The 15,706-nt window shown below is 38.2% G+C and overlaps 1 protein-coding gene across 1 annotated transcript in view; it reads left to right on the forward strand.

The window, feature by feature from the left end:
• LOC127069216 (titin) overlaps positions 1–15,706 on the forward strand; it is a 126,850-nt gene that overhangs the window by 19,991 nt on the left and 91,153 nt on the right. Inside the window, exons 30-51 of the mRNA XM_051005999.1 lie at positions 113–940; positions 1,008–1,395; positions 1,494–1,796; positions 1,881–2,047; positions 2,477–2,761; positions 2,842–3,022; positions 3,098–3,315; positions 3,397–3,681; positions 4,223–4,397; positions 6,168–6,508; positions 6,570–6,798; positions 7,021–7,218; positions 7,298–7,501; positions 7,583–7,746; positions 7,865–10,948; positions 11,320–11,542; positions 12,347–13,183; positions 13,669–13,854; positions 14,013–14,540; positions 15,057–15,154; positions 15,231–15,411; positions 15,485–15,562. Of these exons, the coding sequence (XP_050861956.1) occupies positions 113–940; positions 1,008–1,395; positions 1,494–1,796; positions 1,881–2,047; positions 2,477–2,761; positions 2,842–3,022; positions 3,098–3,315; positions 3,397–3,681; positions 4,223–4,397; positions 6,168–6,508; positions 6,570–6,798; positions 7,021–7,218; positions 7,298–7,501; positions 7,583–7,746; positions 7,865–10,948; positions 11,320–11,542; positions 12,347–13,183; positions 13,669–13,854; positions 14,013–14,540; positions 15,057–15,154; positions 15,231–15,411; positions 15,485–15,562 (9,181 nt within the window). The remainder of the gene's footprint in view (positions 1–112; positions 941–1,007; positions 1,396–1,493; positions 1,797–1,880; positions 2,048–2,476; positions 2,762–2,841; positions 3,023–3,097; positions 3,316–3,396; positions 3,682–4,222; positions 4,398–6,167; positions 6,509–6,569; positions 6,799–7,020; positions 7,219–7,297; positions 7,502–7,582; positions 7,747–7,864; positions 10,949–11,319; positions 11,543–12,346; positions 13,184–13,668; positions 13,855–14,012; positions 14,541–15,056; positions 15,155–15,230; positions 15,412–15,484; positions 15,563–15,706) is intronic.

Genomic DNA, 15,706 nt, shown 5'->3' on the forward strand with positions numbered 1-15,706 from the left:
ACAAGCGATTTCTTTGCTGCTGCTATAATTGACGATGGAATTTTAAACTATGGTAAGACAATAAGATCCAAGAGATAATTAATGTTACAGATATTTTTCTATTATTTTATAGATTTTGGAAGAAAGAATAGACGTCTTTGTCAGAACGACAGAAGATAATATAGTGACCTTGGCACCACATGTGAGAAATGATTTGACATCCTTGAAAGAAAAATGGAGAGATTTGAAGTCCCGCATGGAGAACTCCAAAAAGCGAATGGTCTTGTGTATTCAATATTTCGAACTTTTAGAAGAGGCCAAAGAATGGTATAGAGAGGGTGGCAAACTTTTGATAGTTATCGCTAGGAAAGCCACTAGTGTGAAAGTTCCAAAAGATGCTACTGATTTGCTACAAGAAATCGATAATTACTTGAAACCAGGTGAACAGAATCAGGACAACAGAATTGAAAGATTAAAGGAATTGTCTACGATTATTTTTGGTACCGATAGATTGCCCCAGTTCAACGAAGTTATAGTTGAGAATCGGCAGATGTTAGATTCATTCGCCGTTATTTCATCGGAATTGCGCACCTTAGTGCAGAATTTACAAAATGCCGAAGACTTGAGGGAAAAGCTAAGAATGGAAAAGTTGGAAGCTGATGAGAAATTACATGCCGTTAAAAGAGAAATGGCAGCCGCCGAGGCAGCCAGAAAGGAGGCTGAAAATGCGAGAAAGGTGGCAGAGAAACTTGCCGCAGAAACATTGGAACGTGCCGAGATAGAAGCGAAGAGATTGAAAGAGGAAAAGCTTGCTAAACTCGAAGCTCAGAAGATCACAACACAGCCGCCGTCATTTTCTGTATCTGCTCAGACGGATAAATTTGAGAGTACCGATGAAAAATATATTCACGAGACTCATACATCGGCCGTAACGAAAAAGGAGATTCATATTTTACAAAAGGTAAAGAATCCTATTGACTTTTGGACAAAATATTAATTATGAATTTAACTGTTTAATTGGATTTTAGATGGAGGTAGAGAAGATCGTACCCATCGTGCACAAAGAGCCAAGCCCACCAAAGCAAATAATAACCAAAGAATCTCATAAATCAACCGTACATGAAGTGGAACAAAAGGTATTTCCTGAATTCACTATTCCTTTGAACGACGCAACTGTTCAAGAGGGTGAAAAGTTTACTTTCGAATGCCGCTTGATCGGATATCCCATACCAGAAGTGGTCTGGTACAAGGATGGAATATCCATTTTAAATAATCCTGATTATCTCACCACTTTCCATCAAGGAATTTGTAGTCTTACAATCGAAGAAACATTTGCAGAAGATTCAGCAAGATTCACTTGCAAGGCATTTAATAATCTTGGATCTGCTGAAACATCAGCAATGCTTACGGTCAAAGGTAATAAAATATTAATATTTGATATAATTCAATGTATGAGTCAAAGGAGAGTATATAAATGTTCTCTTCTGTATTTTTATTTCTTCATGTTTCTATAGAAACAGCACCAGAAGAGCAACCCAGTCCTCCTGTCTTTGTCAAAGAATTACAACCATCGGTGGCAATCGAAGGTTCTTCTTATCGATTAGATTGTACAGTAGAAGGAAATCCATTACCAACAGTTCAGTGGTACAAAAACGAAACCAATATCGATAATTCTCCTGACTACATTATAACTTATAACAACGGTGAAGCTTGTCTAAGTTTTGAAGAAATTTTCTTAGATGATAGAGCTATCTATATCTGCAAAGCCACCAATCGACTTGGACAAGTGTCTACTTCTGCTATGCTCGATGTAGAATGTAAGCAATAACTTCGCTTACAATCATATTTTCATGCGATGCTAAAATAATCAAATGTGTATATATATATTGGTATTGTTATAGCAATGGAAACATCTACGGAAAAACCTCATTTCTTGACACCATTATCCAACGCGATGGCGAGAGCAGGGCAGAGAGTAAAACTAGAATGTGAAGCTACCGGTAATCCAATGCCACGGTTATCTTGGACACACGATGGAAAACCGATAGATGAGACCACTCACACGAAAGTAATTATTTCTACATCAATAAAGTTTACTTTCCTTTTGTTACTTATTCTCTATATCAGCATTTCTTTTTACCATGCGACCCAATACATCTGTTTGTAATGATACTGCGACTCCCGATATACTTGTCTGTAATAGTACCACGGCTCAAATATTTATAATACAACATTTTGAAGAACCTAATAGACTGAAGTTATTGCATATTATTTTAATTATATAGCTGTTACTGTGATATTTTCGCGAACTTACAATAACGTGTTACGAGATTTTTCTGGAAATCTCTTATGAATTAATTATCCCCGCTTTGGCCTAAGATAGTTATCATTTCGCGGCCAATTAAAAATTTTAACTTATATTAGATCGCAGGATATAAGTTGGAAAATGCTGCTTTAGATCATTCGCATCAATGATCTTTTGAAATAATCGTTTCAGATTCAAACAGAGGGTGGTCGAACAAGTTTGATAATTTCGGAAGCTTTTCCGAAAGATGCTGGATGTTATACGGTGATAGCTAAAAGTGATGTAGGCGAAGCGAGTGTATCGTGCAATGTATCGGTGAAAGGACGTCTTCCTCGTGAAACCAGCGATTCCGAGTTCGCCTGCAGTGACATGGAACCTACAGAACCAAAGATTCAACTTCGTCTGAAGGATCATGAAGTTCTCGAAGGGCACACGGTCAGGTTGGATTGTGTTATAGTTGGGCAACCTGAGCCTGAGGTGAATTATTCGTTCTATTTTTTTTTGATATACTAATTTTCTTATAGACTTTGATAATTAATGAAGCTTGACTGCTTTAGGTAATCTGGTATCACAATGATAAGCCCGTAAAGGAATCGGCAGATTTTCAATTACTATTTCAAGGCGACAAGTGCTCTTTGATTATTCATGAAGCTTTTGTGGATGATGCTGGAGTGTACAGAGTAGTCGCCATTAACTGTGGCGGTGAAACGTCTAGTCAGTGTACATTAAAAGTTATACGTAAGTTGAGTTTGAAAAGTATTATGAAATTTGAAAGAGTCTAAGAGATTTAATCAAAGGATTGGATTATATTAGCAATTTCTCATCATTCGGAAGACGTGGACTCAAAAGACAAACAAACTTCCGAATCAGCAATACATAATTCACCACCAAAGTTTGTGAAATTGCCAACTGATTCTTTGGTAGCTGAAGGTGAGGATGTGAGTTTCGAATGCGCAGTAACTGGTGAACCGAAACCAGAAGTCAAATGGTACTTTGACAACAATGAAATCGTAGCAGACAATAGAATCTTGGTGAGTTCTCATTTTATATGTTTAATACAATTTAATTCTTTTACCAATTTGTTGATGAATGTTATTGCTTTATTTCGGTAGATAAAGCAAAAGGAAGATGGTACGATTACGATGAAAATTTTATCAGCCATCCCAGAAGATAAAGGTAATTATGTAGTCAAGGCTACGAATATTTGCGGAGAGGCTAAGGCTTTTGCTAGATTGGTTGTGCGATCGTTGAGCGACTTCAGGAAGAAAGAAGAATTTATCAAAATGGAAGAGAAATTGATAGCACCGAATTTCAAAGAACGATTTGCGAGCAGACTCGTACCAGAAGGAGTATCTACGAAATTCGAATGTATTGTTATTGGAAAACCTGTTCCTAAGGTAGACTTTATAACCATTTTATCATTTCATATAATGATGAAAATGTAGGATAACCATCGAGCATCGAACAATTTCTAGTCTCTCGTTCGTTCAATTAACGATTAAGAATTAACAATAACAGACGATCACTTATGACGAACGTTATAAGCGACACTAATCGATGCTCGAAGGTCAGACTAACGCGCGGAGCTTCGAAAGAAACCGAACTTGTTTGCAATGAAATCTTTTCTTCGATATCTCGAATTGAGTAAACCTCGAAAGTTGGCCAGCCTGTTAGGAGGTAACCGACCAAAGAGTAATTTCGTGCTACCGGGTTATATTTAAACCTTGTACAATGTATCGCGTTTGAAAATCTGCGAGCGTGTCCGCGAGCGGAGAAACTCGGCAGAAGTTCGTACGACGCGTTGTCATGCGAATCATTGGGAAGATGACTCGTTGATTGAAAACATAAGAAAAAAAGGAAGATAAGAAAATAATACGAAGAACAAACAGAAAAAAGAAACAAATAAGGAAAAAGAATAAATTTCTACTCGACATTTAGATTCAGTGGTTGTTCAACGATCGACCGGTCCATGGAAAAGATTTCTTGGTCTCCGTTAGTGGCGATCGGCAGGTGCTGACGATACCAGAAACCGGAAGTTCGCATGCTGGAACAATATCTTGCGTGGCGGAGAACACCGCCGGTAAAGCGACTTGCAACGCCAAATTAGAAATCGGTGAGTTTTTGATCTTAAATCGACTTTTTTATATATCCAATTTACTTCCTTTTTTCTTTTTCTCTATTTTATTTCTATTTTATTATCGAGTCTATTGCACCCTCATTGAATAGCGATGCCAAATTAACAATGATATATGCAATGGTGCCACGAGTTATTAATACTCTTATTTCTGAGCCACAACTTCTTAGTGGAAACTTCATTCACGAGTATCGGCGAGGCAAAAGTCTTGTTTAACGCGAGAACTATATGACATCGTGACACAGCTGCCTACCTTTTTGAAATTTGATAGGTTCGCACTATTTTTGAGAGAGAATCGCGTACGATTCGTTTCTTGCTCTTTTATCGGTCGCCTCGTTCGAATAATTATGTCTACTTTAGGATTGTTGTACTTGCCCGTTTGGTGGAACAAGAACTCGGTCAATTTTTATTGCTCAATACTGATGATTCCAATATTGTGGGTGAGCGAGCATCGCGCAAGCGCTCTTCAAACGACGAATTTATTTTTAACCGTGAGTGCAGTTGAAGAAATTCTTCTTTTCCGTATCTTTTCCATCACTGCTACGAGACATTACTTTGAGTCATGACTATAAGTAGATTTTTTATAATTACGAAACTGACATTTTCACGCACACCTTATGGATATTTCAAATTTAATTGTTATAACGTCGGAACAATATATACCAATTGGTTTATCTTCCTGTAACGCGAGACAATTTCTTATTTTTTATATGTATGTATGCTTGCAAGTTAAAATCGCTCTTTCTCTTCATATGTCTTTCTTTCTCTTTCAAAGACACGTATACGTATATGTACAGGATACATGTAGAAACCGTGTTATTTTTGTCGGCACGAATACCCAGTACGTAGCTTAGTCTAGAGTCGCTAACCCTGGGAATTTAACTGCTCCTTCTTCTGAGAGTCAAGCTTCTATTAAGACACTTTACGAACGACACTGCATTGAAACTTGATAAATAATATCAAGAGCAAAGGAGTTGGTAAATTCTTCTTTTACCAGAAAATTTACCAAAAAATACAACTGAAAAATACAAGTTTGTCGTTTTTTTAGGCTTTATTAAATATGTTGTAGATATACCAATAGAAAATAGTAATATAAATCAATGCCTACAGGATGTCCACGATTAATTTAGCTTATCCAGAATAGTTCAGATTTGCATTTGCGATCTAGATATATCGAAATGCATTCCCTGATCTTTAGTTTAACCATATACATTTTGGTAACTGGCCAAGGCGTTTGGTTTCACTCAAATAGCAATAAACCAGAAATCAGAGAAGATCGAAAATCGGAAGGATTATGTAGCAAGCTCTTAAACTTTTTCGTATTTGCTTTCCGTTTGTACCAATTTTAAAAGTTATCTGTCTCAATTGTGAAATACTTTTCCGTATATCTGTGATATTTGTACTTGAATTACGCAAGCCCGACAAATTCCACATTTGAATTTGAGCACACGTTTTGCTACGGCATAGTTGAATCGTGCCAACTATTAATACATTCGTGATTTAAAAGAATCGATGCATATATAGATTCGTTGTCAAATAACAAATAACGATTGATATATTACAGATCGATTAATATAGAATTCAAGTAATATATAAATATCTTCAAAAACTTTGTTATTTATGCACTTATTGTCACGTGATATCGTGAGTAATTTTTCAATCGAAATGTGGGCGATGTCTATTCGAAGGTCGATTACTAGTAAAAAACACGATGTGTCTAATGATAACTTGATTAATCATCCTCATCAGATATCGAGCCGAAGAAGGAGGAAGGTATAGAAAGGGTACTTGAATTGGTTGAAGTAAAACCTGTCGAAGACATGCACGCGGCAAGTAGTAGCGACAAACATTTCTCGGCTGAAAAGATGTCGGACGAAGGAGGATTAGGCAGTCAAATTCTAACTAAAATGTCACAAACCATCACGGAATCCACAACAACTCATACATCCACGAAGAAGGAGTTTATATCATCGACGATGTCCTCATCAACGGCAACACCTGGACAAGAACCTACTAGTGTTACCGTGAAGAGTACTATTCACAGTACTGAACAATCAACCTCTGAAAATGGTGCTCCTCCTGTTGTTCAGGTAATATATTTACTTCAGAAATCTTTCGCAATGACTATAAAAAGTATGCATTGATTATCAGTCACAGAAAATCGAGGAGTTTGAAAAGATTGTCCAAGATCAGCCAGGTGAAATTCGTCAAGAGAAAACCGTTGTGGTGTCTCAAGGCGAGGAAGGTATAAAACGTGATGGAAAGACTATGCAAGTTCAAAAGCCAAGTAGGAAATCAACAGCACCGAGATTCGTTTCGCCGTTAACAGGAATGATCGTGGATCAAGGCGCTGATGTTATCCTTGAAGGAATCGTTGATGGTGAGAAGAATTCATTTGACGCCAATTTGTTGTGAATTAAATGTTATTATTTTTTTTGGCAAATCTCGTGGTCATTGCACTTTTCTTGAGATTTGTAATCACTTATTATGAAATGTAACTTTACATTAAACGAGTTGTGATTTTCTGAAAAAAAAATCATTTTCTCGTCGTTCTAAGATCATCAGGTTATTAATAACTGTGTTCGTTCATTGAATTATATAGGCTATCCGCAACCGAATATTTCTTGGTCAAAGAATGGACAAGAATTACAGCCTAAGGACGGTGCCAAGACGAGTTATGCTCACAATCACGTACGCTTAGAGTTGAAGAATGTCAACGTAAAAAATGCTGGACGTTACACTTGCACTGCCAGTAATGAGTGTGGATCAGCGAGCAGTACTGCTGATCTTGTGGTCAAAAGTGAGTAATCCAATAATAACGACTTTTCATTAAAAATCATCGTCGACGATTAAAAGTAACGAGTATAATAATATTTCAGAAACAATCTTCCCACCTGTATTCGGTAGACGTTTACAAGCACAAGTTGTGAAACGTGGCGATCGTGTTCTTATGGAAGTTGAAATCACTGGTACTCCAGAGCCTACAGTTACTTGGTATAAAGATGACGTGCCTATCAAAGAACAACCACCTGCATTGAGAATAAGACAACAGGGCAATTGTTACATACTGCAGATCGATAAAGGTAAATTGTGGTTATAATCCTAAAATTATTGCTAGTCACATTTATTTTGTTAAATATTATACGTATTATTTATATTTCCAGCTGAGAAAGCATATGCCGGAAAATATATGGTACGTGCGATTAATGCTGGCGGTGAAGCTCAAAGCATAGCAGATTTTGCTGTGTTCGAACCTACACCCGATACTATGATGGAAGTTCACAAGACGGTTATTTATGAGAATGTTCAAGATAAAAAGATTATCCAAGTAAGTGTTGCTTTTTCACATAACTATATGATATACATCAGGGACAACATATTAATATTCTAAACGCAAACAAGTATAAGAGTTGATTATATAAAAAAATGTATATACTTGTACGTAGCCTGACGGAAAAAAGTTCGATGTACCGTCAGCAACTCTGAAGACAGAGCAAGCAGCAGCGACAACGATCCAGCCAAGTTCTATTTTAAAAACTATTCCAACTCCAAGTCCAACTCCAGCATCTACCTTATCCACAATCCGTACAACCCAAGTAATCGAAGAGCCAGAGATGAAAACTTGTCGATCGGAAACGATATCGTCAACGTTTGAAACTCATCAAACCGAGACTAAATCAGAGCAAAAGTTCCACATGAAGTTAGAACACAAAACTCCGCCGATAATCGAACCGAGAGCTCGTCCCGAGCTAACGACCACGGTGAAGCAAGTTACTCAAGAAGAAATCAGTTCTAAATTTACCGAGCCAAAATCTGCGACCGTGGAAGAAGCAACGAAAATCGAAAACGAGAATATAGAGACTTCGACTATCGCGAGAAAAGATGCATTAAGTTTCTTTGAGTCTATTACGAAGGAAAGTGAGACTGTACCGAAGGGACCTAAAGAAATGATCAAGTTGATTGACGATGCTGATGGAAAGGGACACGAAGTCAAGGTTGGAAAGCTAACGCAAAGTTACGAACGATCTACCGCTTTTCAGGAGATAAAAAAACCTGAGCCGAAACCGACGGACTTTCAAACGACTAAGAAAACTGTCCAGGATATTTTTACCAAGTTAGAACACGGATCCTCGTCGCGCGGAGTGGATAATAAATTATTTGATTTTCCATACGAGGAATACAAATCACCATCGTTAGACACGAGAAAGACGCTTTTAGAAGATATCACTGTATCGGGTCCACCGGTCGAAACGATTTCAAGATTACAAACTCAATCTGAAAGAACTGAAACAATGACGGAAGGATTCAATCTGGTACCGGAACCACCACCCGAAATAGGATACATGCCTAAGCCCGAAGAGATTAAAAAAAAGAGCCCTGAGGTACCACTCAAGGCCAAGCAACTTCAAGAATCTTTTGAAAAAACTTTATCCCCTATCGATGCCCCGGTTGGTGGTGTGAAAATATTTCCTATAAGTCCTCAAAAGGTTCTGGAGAGTCCCAAGATTACGAAGAAATCCTCTATAATTCCACCTCCACCCTTTGAGCTTGAGAAAAAGGAAGTCATTGAAGAAATATGCATTAAGAAGGATGTTCATGAGAAAAAGGATACTAAGATATTAAAGGAAGAAAAAGTCGAACCACCAAAGTTCGTTCCAGCACCGAGTGCCAGACCACCGTCACCTCCTAGACCCTGGTCATCCTCTTCGGATATAGAAACGAGATCACACGTATCCACGGATATTTCGGAATATAGATGTCATTCTGCCGCATCCAGTCACCAAGAGATATTACGATCAACCTCACCGCGACCTTCTGCCGATGGTTTAGCGATGGAAAAGTCATGGGCAAAAAAATGTACAGATGCTACACGAAAATCTTGGCCACCACCATGTGATTCTACTACGACGATGCCTAAACAATTGCCTGGAGAAGATTATAAGAGCTCGACAAAAGAATTTAGACAGGAAACCGAACACACATCAGACGGGGGTATTAAAAAAACGAGTATGGAGTCTTCGAGCACCTTAGAGAAACGTTCTTGGAGTTCGAAACAGGAATCAATGGAGAAAGTTATAGAAAGAGCACCTTCGCCGCCCAAGGTAAAACCAATTATTTATAAGGCTGAAACTATTAAAGTCGATCATGCCATTAATACTATTCAAGAAAAATCGATGCATGAAAAGTATACATCGGAATACGACATACAGAAACAGGCAAGTTCCGAAAAAACTATCGAAGAGTTTTCAGTAAAAAGTCCCTGGTCAGTGGAAACGGATTTAAAAGCACCTGGCTTAGTAAAAAGTGTCGAACCACCGAAGAAAATATTTGTCCCACCGCAGGAACCTTTGATGACAACCGAATCTTATTCGTATGATTCGGTTATTTTGGAACCTGGTCCACCACCGGAAATTGGCTATGTGCCACCGCCGATGGTAAAAGAGAAAAAAATAGAGAAGATCGAGAGAACGCTAGAGATGTCATTAGAGACCAAACCGGCTAAGATTCCACCGGGTGCTATTAGAACTATACCACCACCAGTTTCGCAAAAAAAGGAAGAACCACCTCCGGTTCTACCACCCAAAGATGTTCGAATCACTCCACCACCTATTCCTGCGAAACAATCTCTCTTGGATAATTTAGAACCTTTTCCGTTCAAACCATCTTCGTCTCCAACGATAACTAAACCAGCCACGAAACTTTTACCACCTCTAACGCCAACTAAATTTGTTAAGGGAACTTTCGGAAGTGATTACGAATCGGACATAGACATTCATGTGAAGCCAAAATGGCGACCTTATGAAAGCGACAGCGAGGAGCCACGTTATCGCAGAGTACAAGCACCGATAACCAAGCAAACCATTAGACCAAGATCAACGGAACCAGAACCATTACCTCCTTCCAAATTTGATATTCCTCCAGTCGAATTTTCAGGTCCGTCCAAATCTATATTAACCGAAGAAACTCAACAGAAAATGTATAAGAAAACAACTTTCAAACGACACGAAAAGGAAACAAAAGAACAGCCAAAATATCAGCCTAGTCAAACTCAAACTCCTCCTATCGTTCTAAAGCCAGGTTCTCCACCAATTTACGTTCAACCAACCAGCAAACCTCAAGCACCTAAGTCTCCACCAACGAAAAAACCAGAGTCTCCAAAGTTCAAGGTGAAGACTTTCCAACAAGAGAGTGGTTATATGGCAGATACGGACGAGCCGTTACAACAAAAAGCTTCCAATATTACCATTCAGAAAAGCTTTGGGAAGCACGATGGTTCCACCAGTTCGGCAAGCTCGCACATAGAATCTCGCACGTCCTATTCCGAAAGCAAATCTGAATACTTTGAAAGTAAAAGTTATCACAGTCACCAACAACAGAAGAAAGACGTGTCATCTTTCGTTCCAACTACACCTTCACCTCCCAGTTCCTTACCAAGTCAAAAACCTGCCGTCCAACAGCGAACGTCGTTTATTGAGAAGACATATTCTTCATCGAGTGGAATCGAGCCCACTAAGTTAAAAACTGCGAAGGTTCGACGTGTTTCTACGTCTTTTTGTTTGGCGTGTTCTTTGTGCAAATGTGTAGAATTATATTTTGTATCTCCTCAATAAGCAATTAACAATTAAATCCCAAGATATCAATTAATTAACATTATAAAGATATTTACAGCATTATGATGGAGTAATGCCTTCGTGCATGAAAAATATGTTTTATTGTTACTCAAGAGTGTTCTTAGTGCACACAGATAGAAAGCTATGTTAACCTGTGTTTAGATTATTTTTTTTTGGTCGATCGTCTTGAGCTTTGCGTAGATGAAACGAGAATTAAAATTTGCTAATTAGACAATGATCATGTTTTTCGGGAATTTATTTCTTGCCTCAAATATATTATTTTCCTACAGGAGACAGTTTATACCACGGATCTTTCTTCGCCTCGAAAAATGGATACAATGCGGAAGGTTCAGGCACCCTCTCCAAGCCCTTCCAAATTTGTCAAGGGCGAATTTCGTGAGAGTGATTACGAAAGCGATTACGATGGTAGAATCTCGTCTGTCTGGAAACCCCGCGGTACTGAGATCGATGATCGTTCTTTCAAACCAGTGAAACCTACTCTAACTGGTTCAGGTATTTTTTAAGTTCAAATAATAATTTATTTGTCCAATATGGTAGAGATATATAACTCACGATAGTTCCATTCTAAACGTACCTATACGTGTCTATACAAGTAATTGTTCTGATGTAAACATTTGTTGAAGCACACTTTGTTGTGCATAGAAGTAGCACTCTACGCACTAGATTTGATATTTTCTACTTCCTTTGACTTCTTTATTCGTGTAAATTATAATACAAAGGATGGTGATGGGATAATCCTTTTAAAATATAATCGGGTAGGTTGTTCAATCAGGATGTAAAGTGAACCGATCGTACAGGTGAAAAATAATTGGAAGTTGACCCTAATAGGACTCTTACTTTGCAACTTTTTTCCAGCTTACAACAAGTAGACCTCCCGGCAAGCTTTCTTCTCCTCTCGTTGTAAACCTCGCGAGACAAGTTCTCCTATCTTCCTGCTTCGCTTGTCTCTCTATCTTTACTTCTTGGCTACTCTAAGTACGTACGTTAGTTAACCCCAGCTTTTCTTTCTAAGGCTTCACACCTGTATATCCAATTTCATCGCTCTTTTCCTGCTTTCTTTTCTTCGTGTTCTCTTCTGTCAATAATTAACTTCATCGTTACGGGATTTAATCCCCCAAAAGAATTATATCGCATAACTTGAAATCAAACGCAATGGCTGTACGATGCTGTTAAGGGTGCAAAACCAATAGAAGAGCAGACGTGAAAATGGCCCAAATAATGTCCGAAAGTATGACCTCCTTTCTTTTATTGAATTCTCTCTCGATCGAGGTCACCCGGGAAATATTTTCTACGTAGGAAAACCTAAGGAACCAATCGTGGCAACACCATCAGAAAAAAGAATCGAAGAAACGCCATCGAGCTTCGGTCAAAGAACATCGATGAAAGAGATCGAGCAAGAGAGTCGGGTAGAAGATAGATCGGTCGTTACACCGACTAAAATAAAGCAAGTTTTATTACCTGGTTCTCCACCTGAAATCGCTTACGCTCCACTTCATGGTCAAGAAACGTATTACGAAGCACGAGCGGGAATGCCCTATCATAACGCAATTGGTACGGAAACTAGGAAAACGGTTCGAATGGATGAATCGACGGAAAATAGTAGAAGAATCGTCACGGTTGAACAAACTAGTCGGGTCATCAAGTTTGGTGATGCACAGAAAACAACAAGCGACTTTGGTCCCTTAGATTCAATGAAGACGCAAAAACAAGAGAAATCCTATTATCGTGTACCGACTCCTAAAAAGTTTGTACAGGGCCAATTTAGGGAGTCCGATTACGAAAGTGACGTTGATTCTAGTAGAATTAGACCAAAGTGGGCACCTGCAGATAGCGACTCGGAGGATCCAAGATACAGAAGAGTTCAACCTCCTTCTGGGAAAAGTATTAGATCGAGCAGTCTTCCGGTTAGACAAGAACATGTGGTTTCACCGTTGGAATTTGATACTGGTCCACCGCCGATGAAAAGACAAACATCGATGACTCAGCTTCGTGATGAGATCAAAACCAGCAAACTCGAGTCACAGAAATTTCAACAGCCGCCATTTTCGAGGCAAGACGAGCAAGTTTTGCAGCCTGGCTCACCCCCGGAATTTGGTTTCGTATCCAGGAACGAGGTCAAAAAGGCTGCCAATCGTAAGGGCATTTCATAAGATTTTTTTCTTTATTTTTATATTCGATACAAAAATTATTTTTCTCAATAGCTACATTATTTCAGTTTGTACAGTACTATAAAATATGACGTTGATTGGAAGACAAATGCAAAAATTGTAATTATTACACTTGTAGATAGTGATGTCGCTTTTATGTAAAAATAACTGCGTGTTATTTTATTTTCTTACACATTTTTCTATCATCATCATCATCATCATCATCATCAACACGTTACATCTTACTATCTTTTAATTTTATATTTTTTAAATTTCTTTTATTTTGCGTTATATCATTATTCACTTCAGCTTGTTTCACATTTTCTATTTTTTCTATCCTTATCTTCTTAATTCTTCTATTTCTTTTCGTCTTTCTTTCTTTTCCATTTACAAGTTCCCTGTTCTTTGTCTTTTTGAAAATTTGCTGGCAAGCTCATATCCCGTAACACGAAAAATCTGAAACATCCGTAGACGTGGCGTCACGTCACATGAGTGATATGACGAGTACCTTCAAATCCAAGACCGAAAAATTCGTAAGCGACATTCAATCGGATCTGAAGCAAGGTAAACCAATCCTAAAACATCCTGCTGAGAGTCGTGTTAGCGACGGTGACGAGCCGCGGACGTATAGAGAAGAATCTCGAGTTGCTGAACACGGTAAACACTGACATATGACTTTTTACGTAAAATACACAAAATATATTTCACTCTTGAGTTGATGTTAATTGTTAAGACTACGAAGTATTGCAATAAGTAAATATCAAAGACGAACGAGTATAAGTATATATAAGTTTATCGTCACTTAACGACTATAGGAATGAAGCAAATCGATCCGGATACTGGACTAATATACTTCAAGTATGACTTCGGCTATGAATTTGGAATCGTTTTACCTGGCGAGGGTAAAAAGACTATCACTAGTACCAATAAAACGATCCAGGGTCAAAGACGGGCTAGTGACATCGAGGTGCCTATCGTTCATGAATTTACTACCAAGAAAGAAAATGGTTATGCGAAAAAAGGGACGACTACGTCCTCATCGTCGACTCGTTCGACTAAATCTGCTACCACTAAGTTTGGCCCTTCGAAAACAGTAAAATGGGAACCAACGTCCGAGAGTGAATTTTCTGAAGCCGAGGATACGAAGAACGCTAGAAGAAGATATCCTGGCGTTGGTGGAGATACCATGCCACCACCACCGAATCTCGTTATACCTTGTTCACCGTCACCGTCCAGATGGGATCACACTACGCCCAGTCCGCTTTCCCTCAGTCCAAGCTTGCCGAGTCTCTCTCCCCGATACAGTAGCGCTACTGGACCACCCAGCAACGTGGATTCTGCAGGTATATACCTGCCTTCGACACTTTGCTTTGTATTGTTATGTTGATTTATATCTATTGCCATTTCAGAGACATTTTCTGCTTGATTTCATGTACTTGCACTTTTGCCGATTCTGTTCAATGAAATTCGCTTGAGGCATTGCAGCATATATATATATATATATATATATATATATATATATATATAATATTTCGGAATAGCACTGGATCTTTTATAGCGTCAAAGCGTACAAAACTATTTCTCTTTGCATGAGAATTGTCTATATTTAGCGGAGCATCTTACATTTGCAAAAACATCAGAAAATTTGCTTATCGAATCGAGGAGAGAAACCCAATATTGACTAACTTTATGCATTCATTTAGGCATGGAATTTGTGAAAAGTCGGTTTTTCTTTAAGCACTTTATCTATCGTTACTTTATCTGTAAGCTCTGATGCTGTCTATCTAGAAAGTGGTATGAGTGTTAACTTATATTCGTTTATTTTTTCTTTTATCTTAAAGTCATGTTTAATTTAACAGGTTCGCCATGGCCAACGAGTAACGGAGTCGCATCTACTAAAGAAGTAATCCAGCCTTATCTTGAAATATTACCAAAGAAAGCTCCTCTCTTTATCACGGTAAATTATCTGTTCGACTTGTTGGTTTATTGAAACGAAACCGTTTGAAATAGAAATTTGGAATAATTGATTTTAGCCTTTGAGAGACATTGCTGTTGTGAGTGGACAAACCGCGAGATTCGAGTGCATTGTTCAGGCAGAACCACAACCAAATATCTTGTGGTCGAAGGATGGTAGAATTATTGAAAATTCCTCCAACTATGAAATACATTACAGAAATGGTGTTTGTCGTCTAACTATCGCTCATGCTTTTCCTGGTACGTTATCAATTGGAACTTTTTTTTAACAAATCTTCTGCATTATTTTTCTTTTTAATATTACATTTTTCAGACGATGCCGGAACTTACGCTTGTACTGCCACAAATGGTTTAGGATCCACTGTAACTTCCGCTACCTTGCAGGTTCCAGGTAACAGACGATCAATATACGCACCTATTTAATGATGATGGAAAGGTTGTAGTATATTAAAAAAAAAAAAAAGGAAAAACTAAGATAAAAACAAAAAAAAACAAAACACGAAGATACAGTGAAAAATGGTACAGCTTACATTAT

The sequence above is a fragment of the Vespula vulgaris genome, chromosome 14 (assembly GCF_905475345.1).
Source record: "Vespula vulgaris chromosome 14, iyVesVulg1.1, whole genome shotgun sequence".
Lineage (NCBI taxonomy): Eukaryota > Metazoa > Arthropoda > Insecta > Hymenoptera > Vespidae > Vespula > Vespula vulgaris.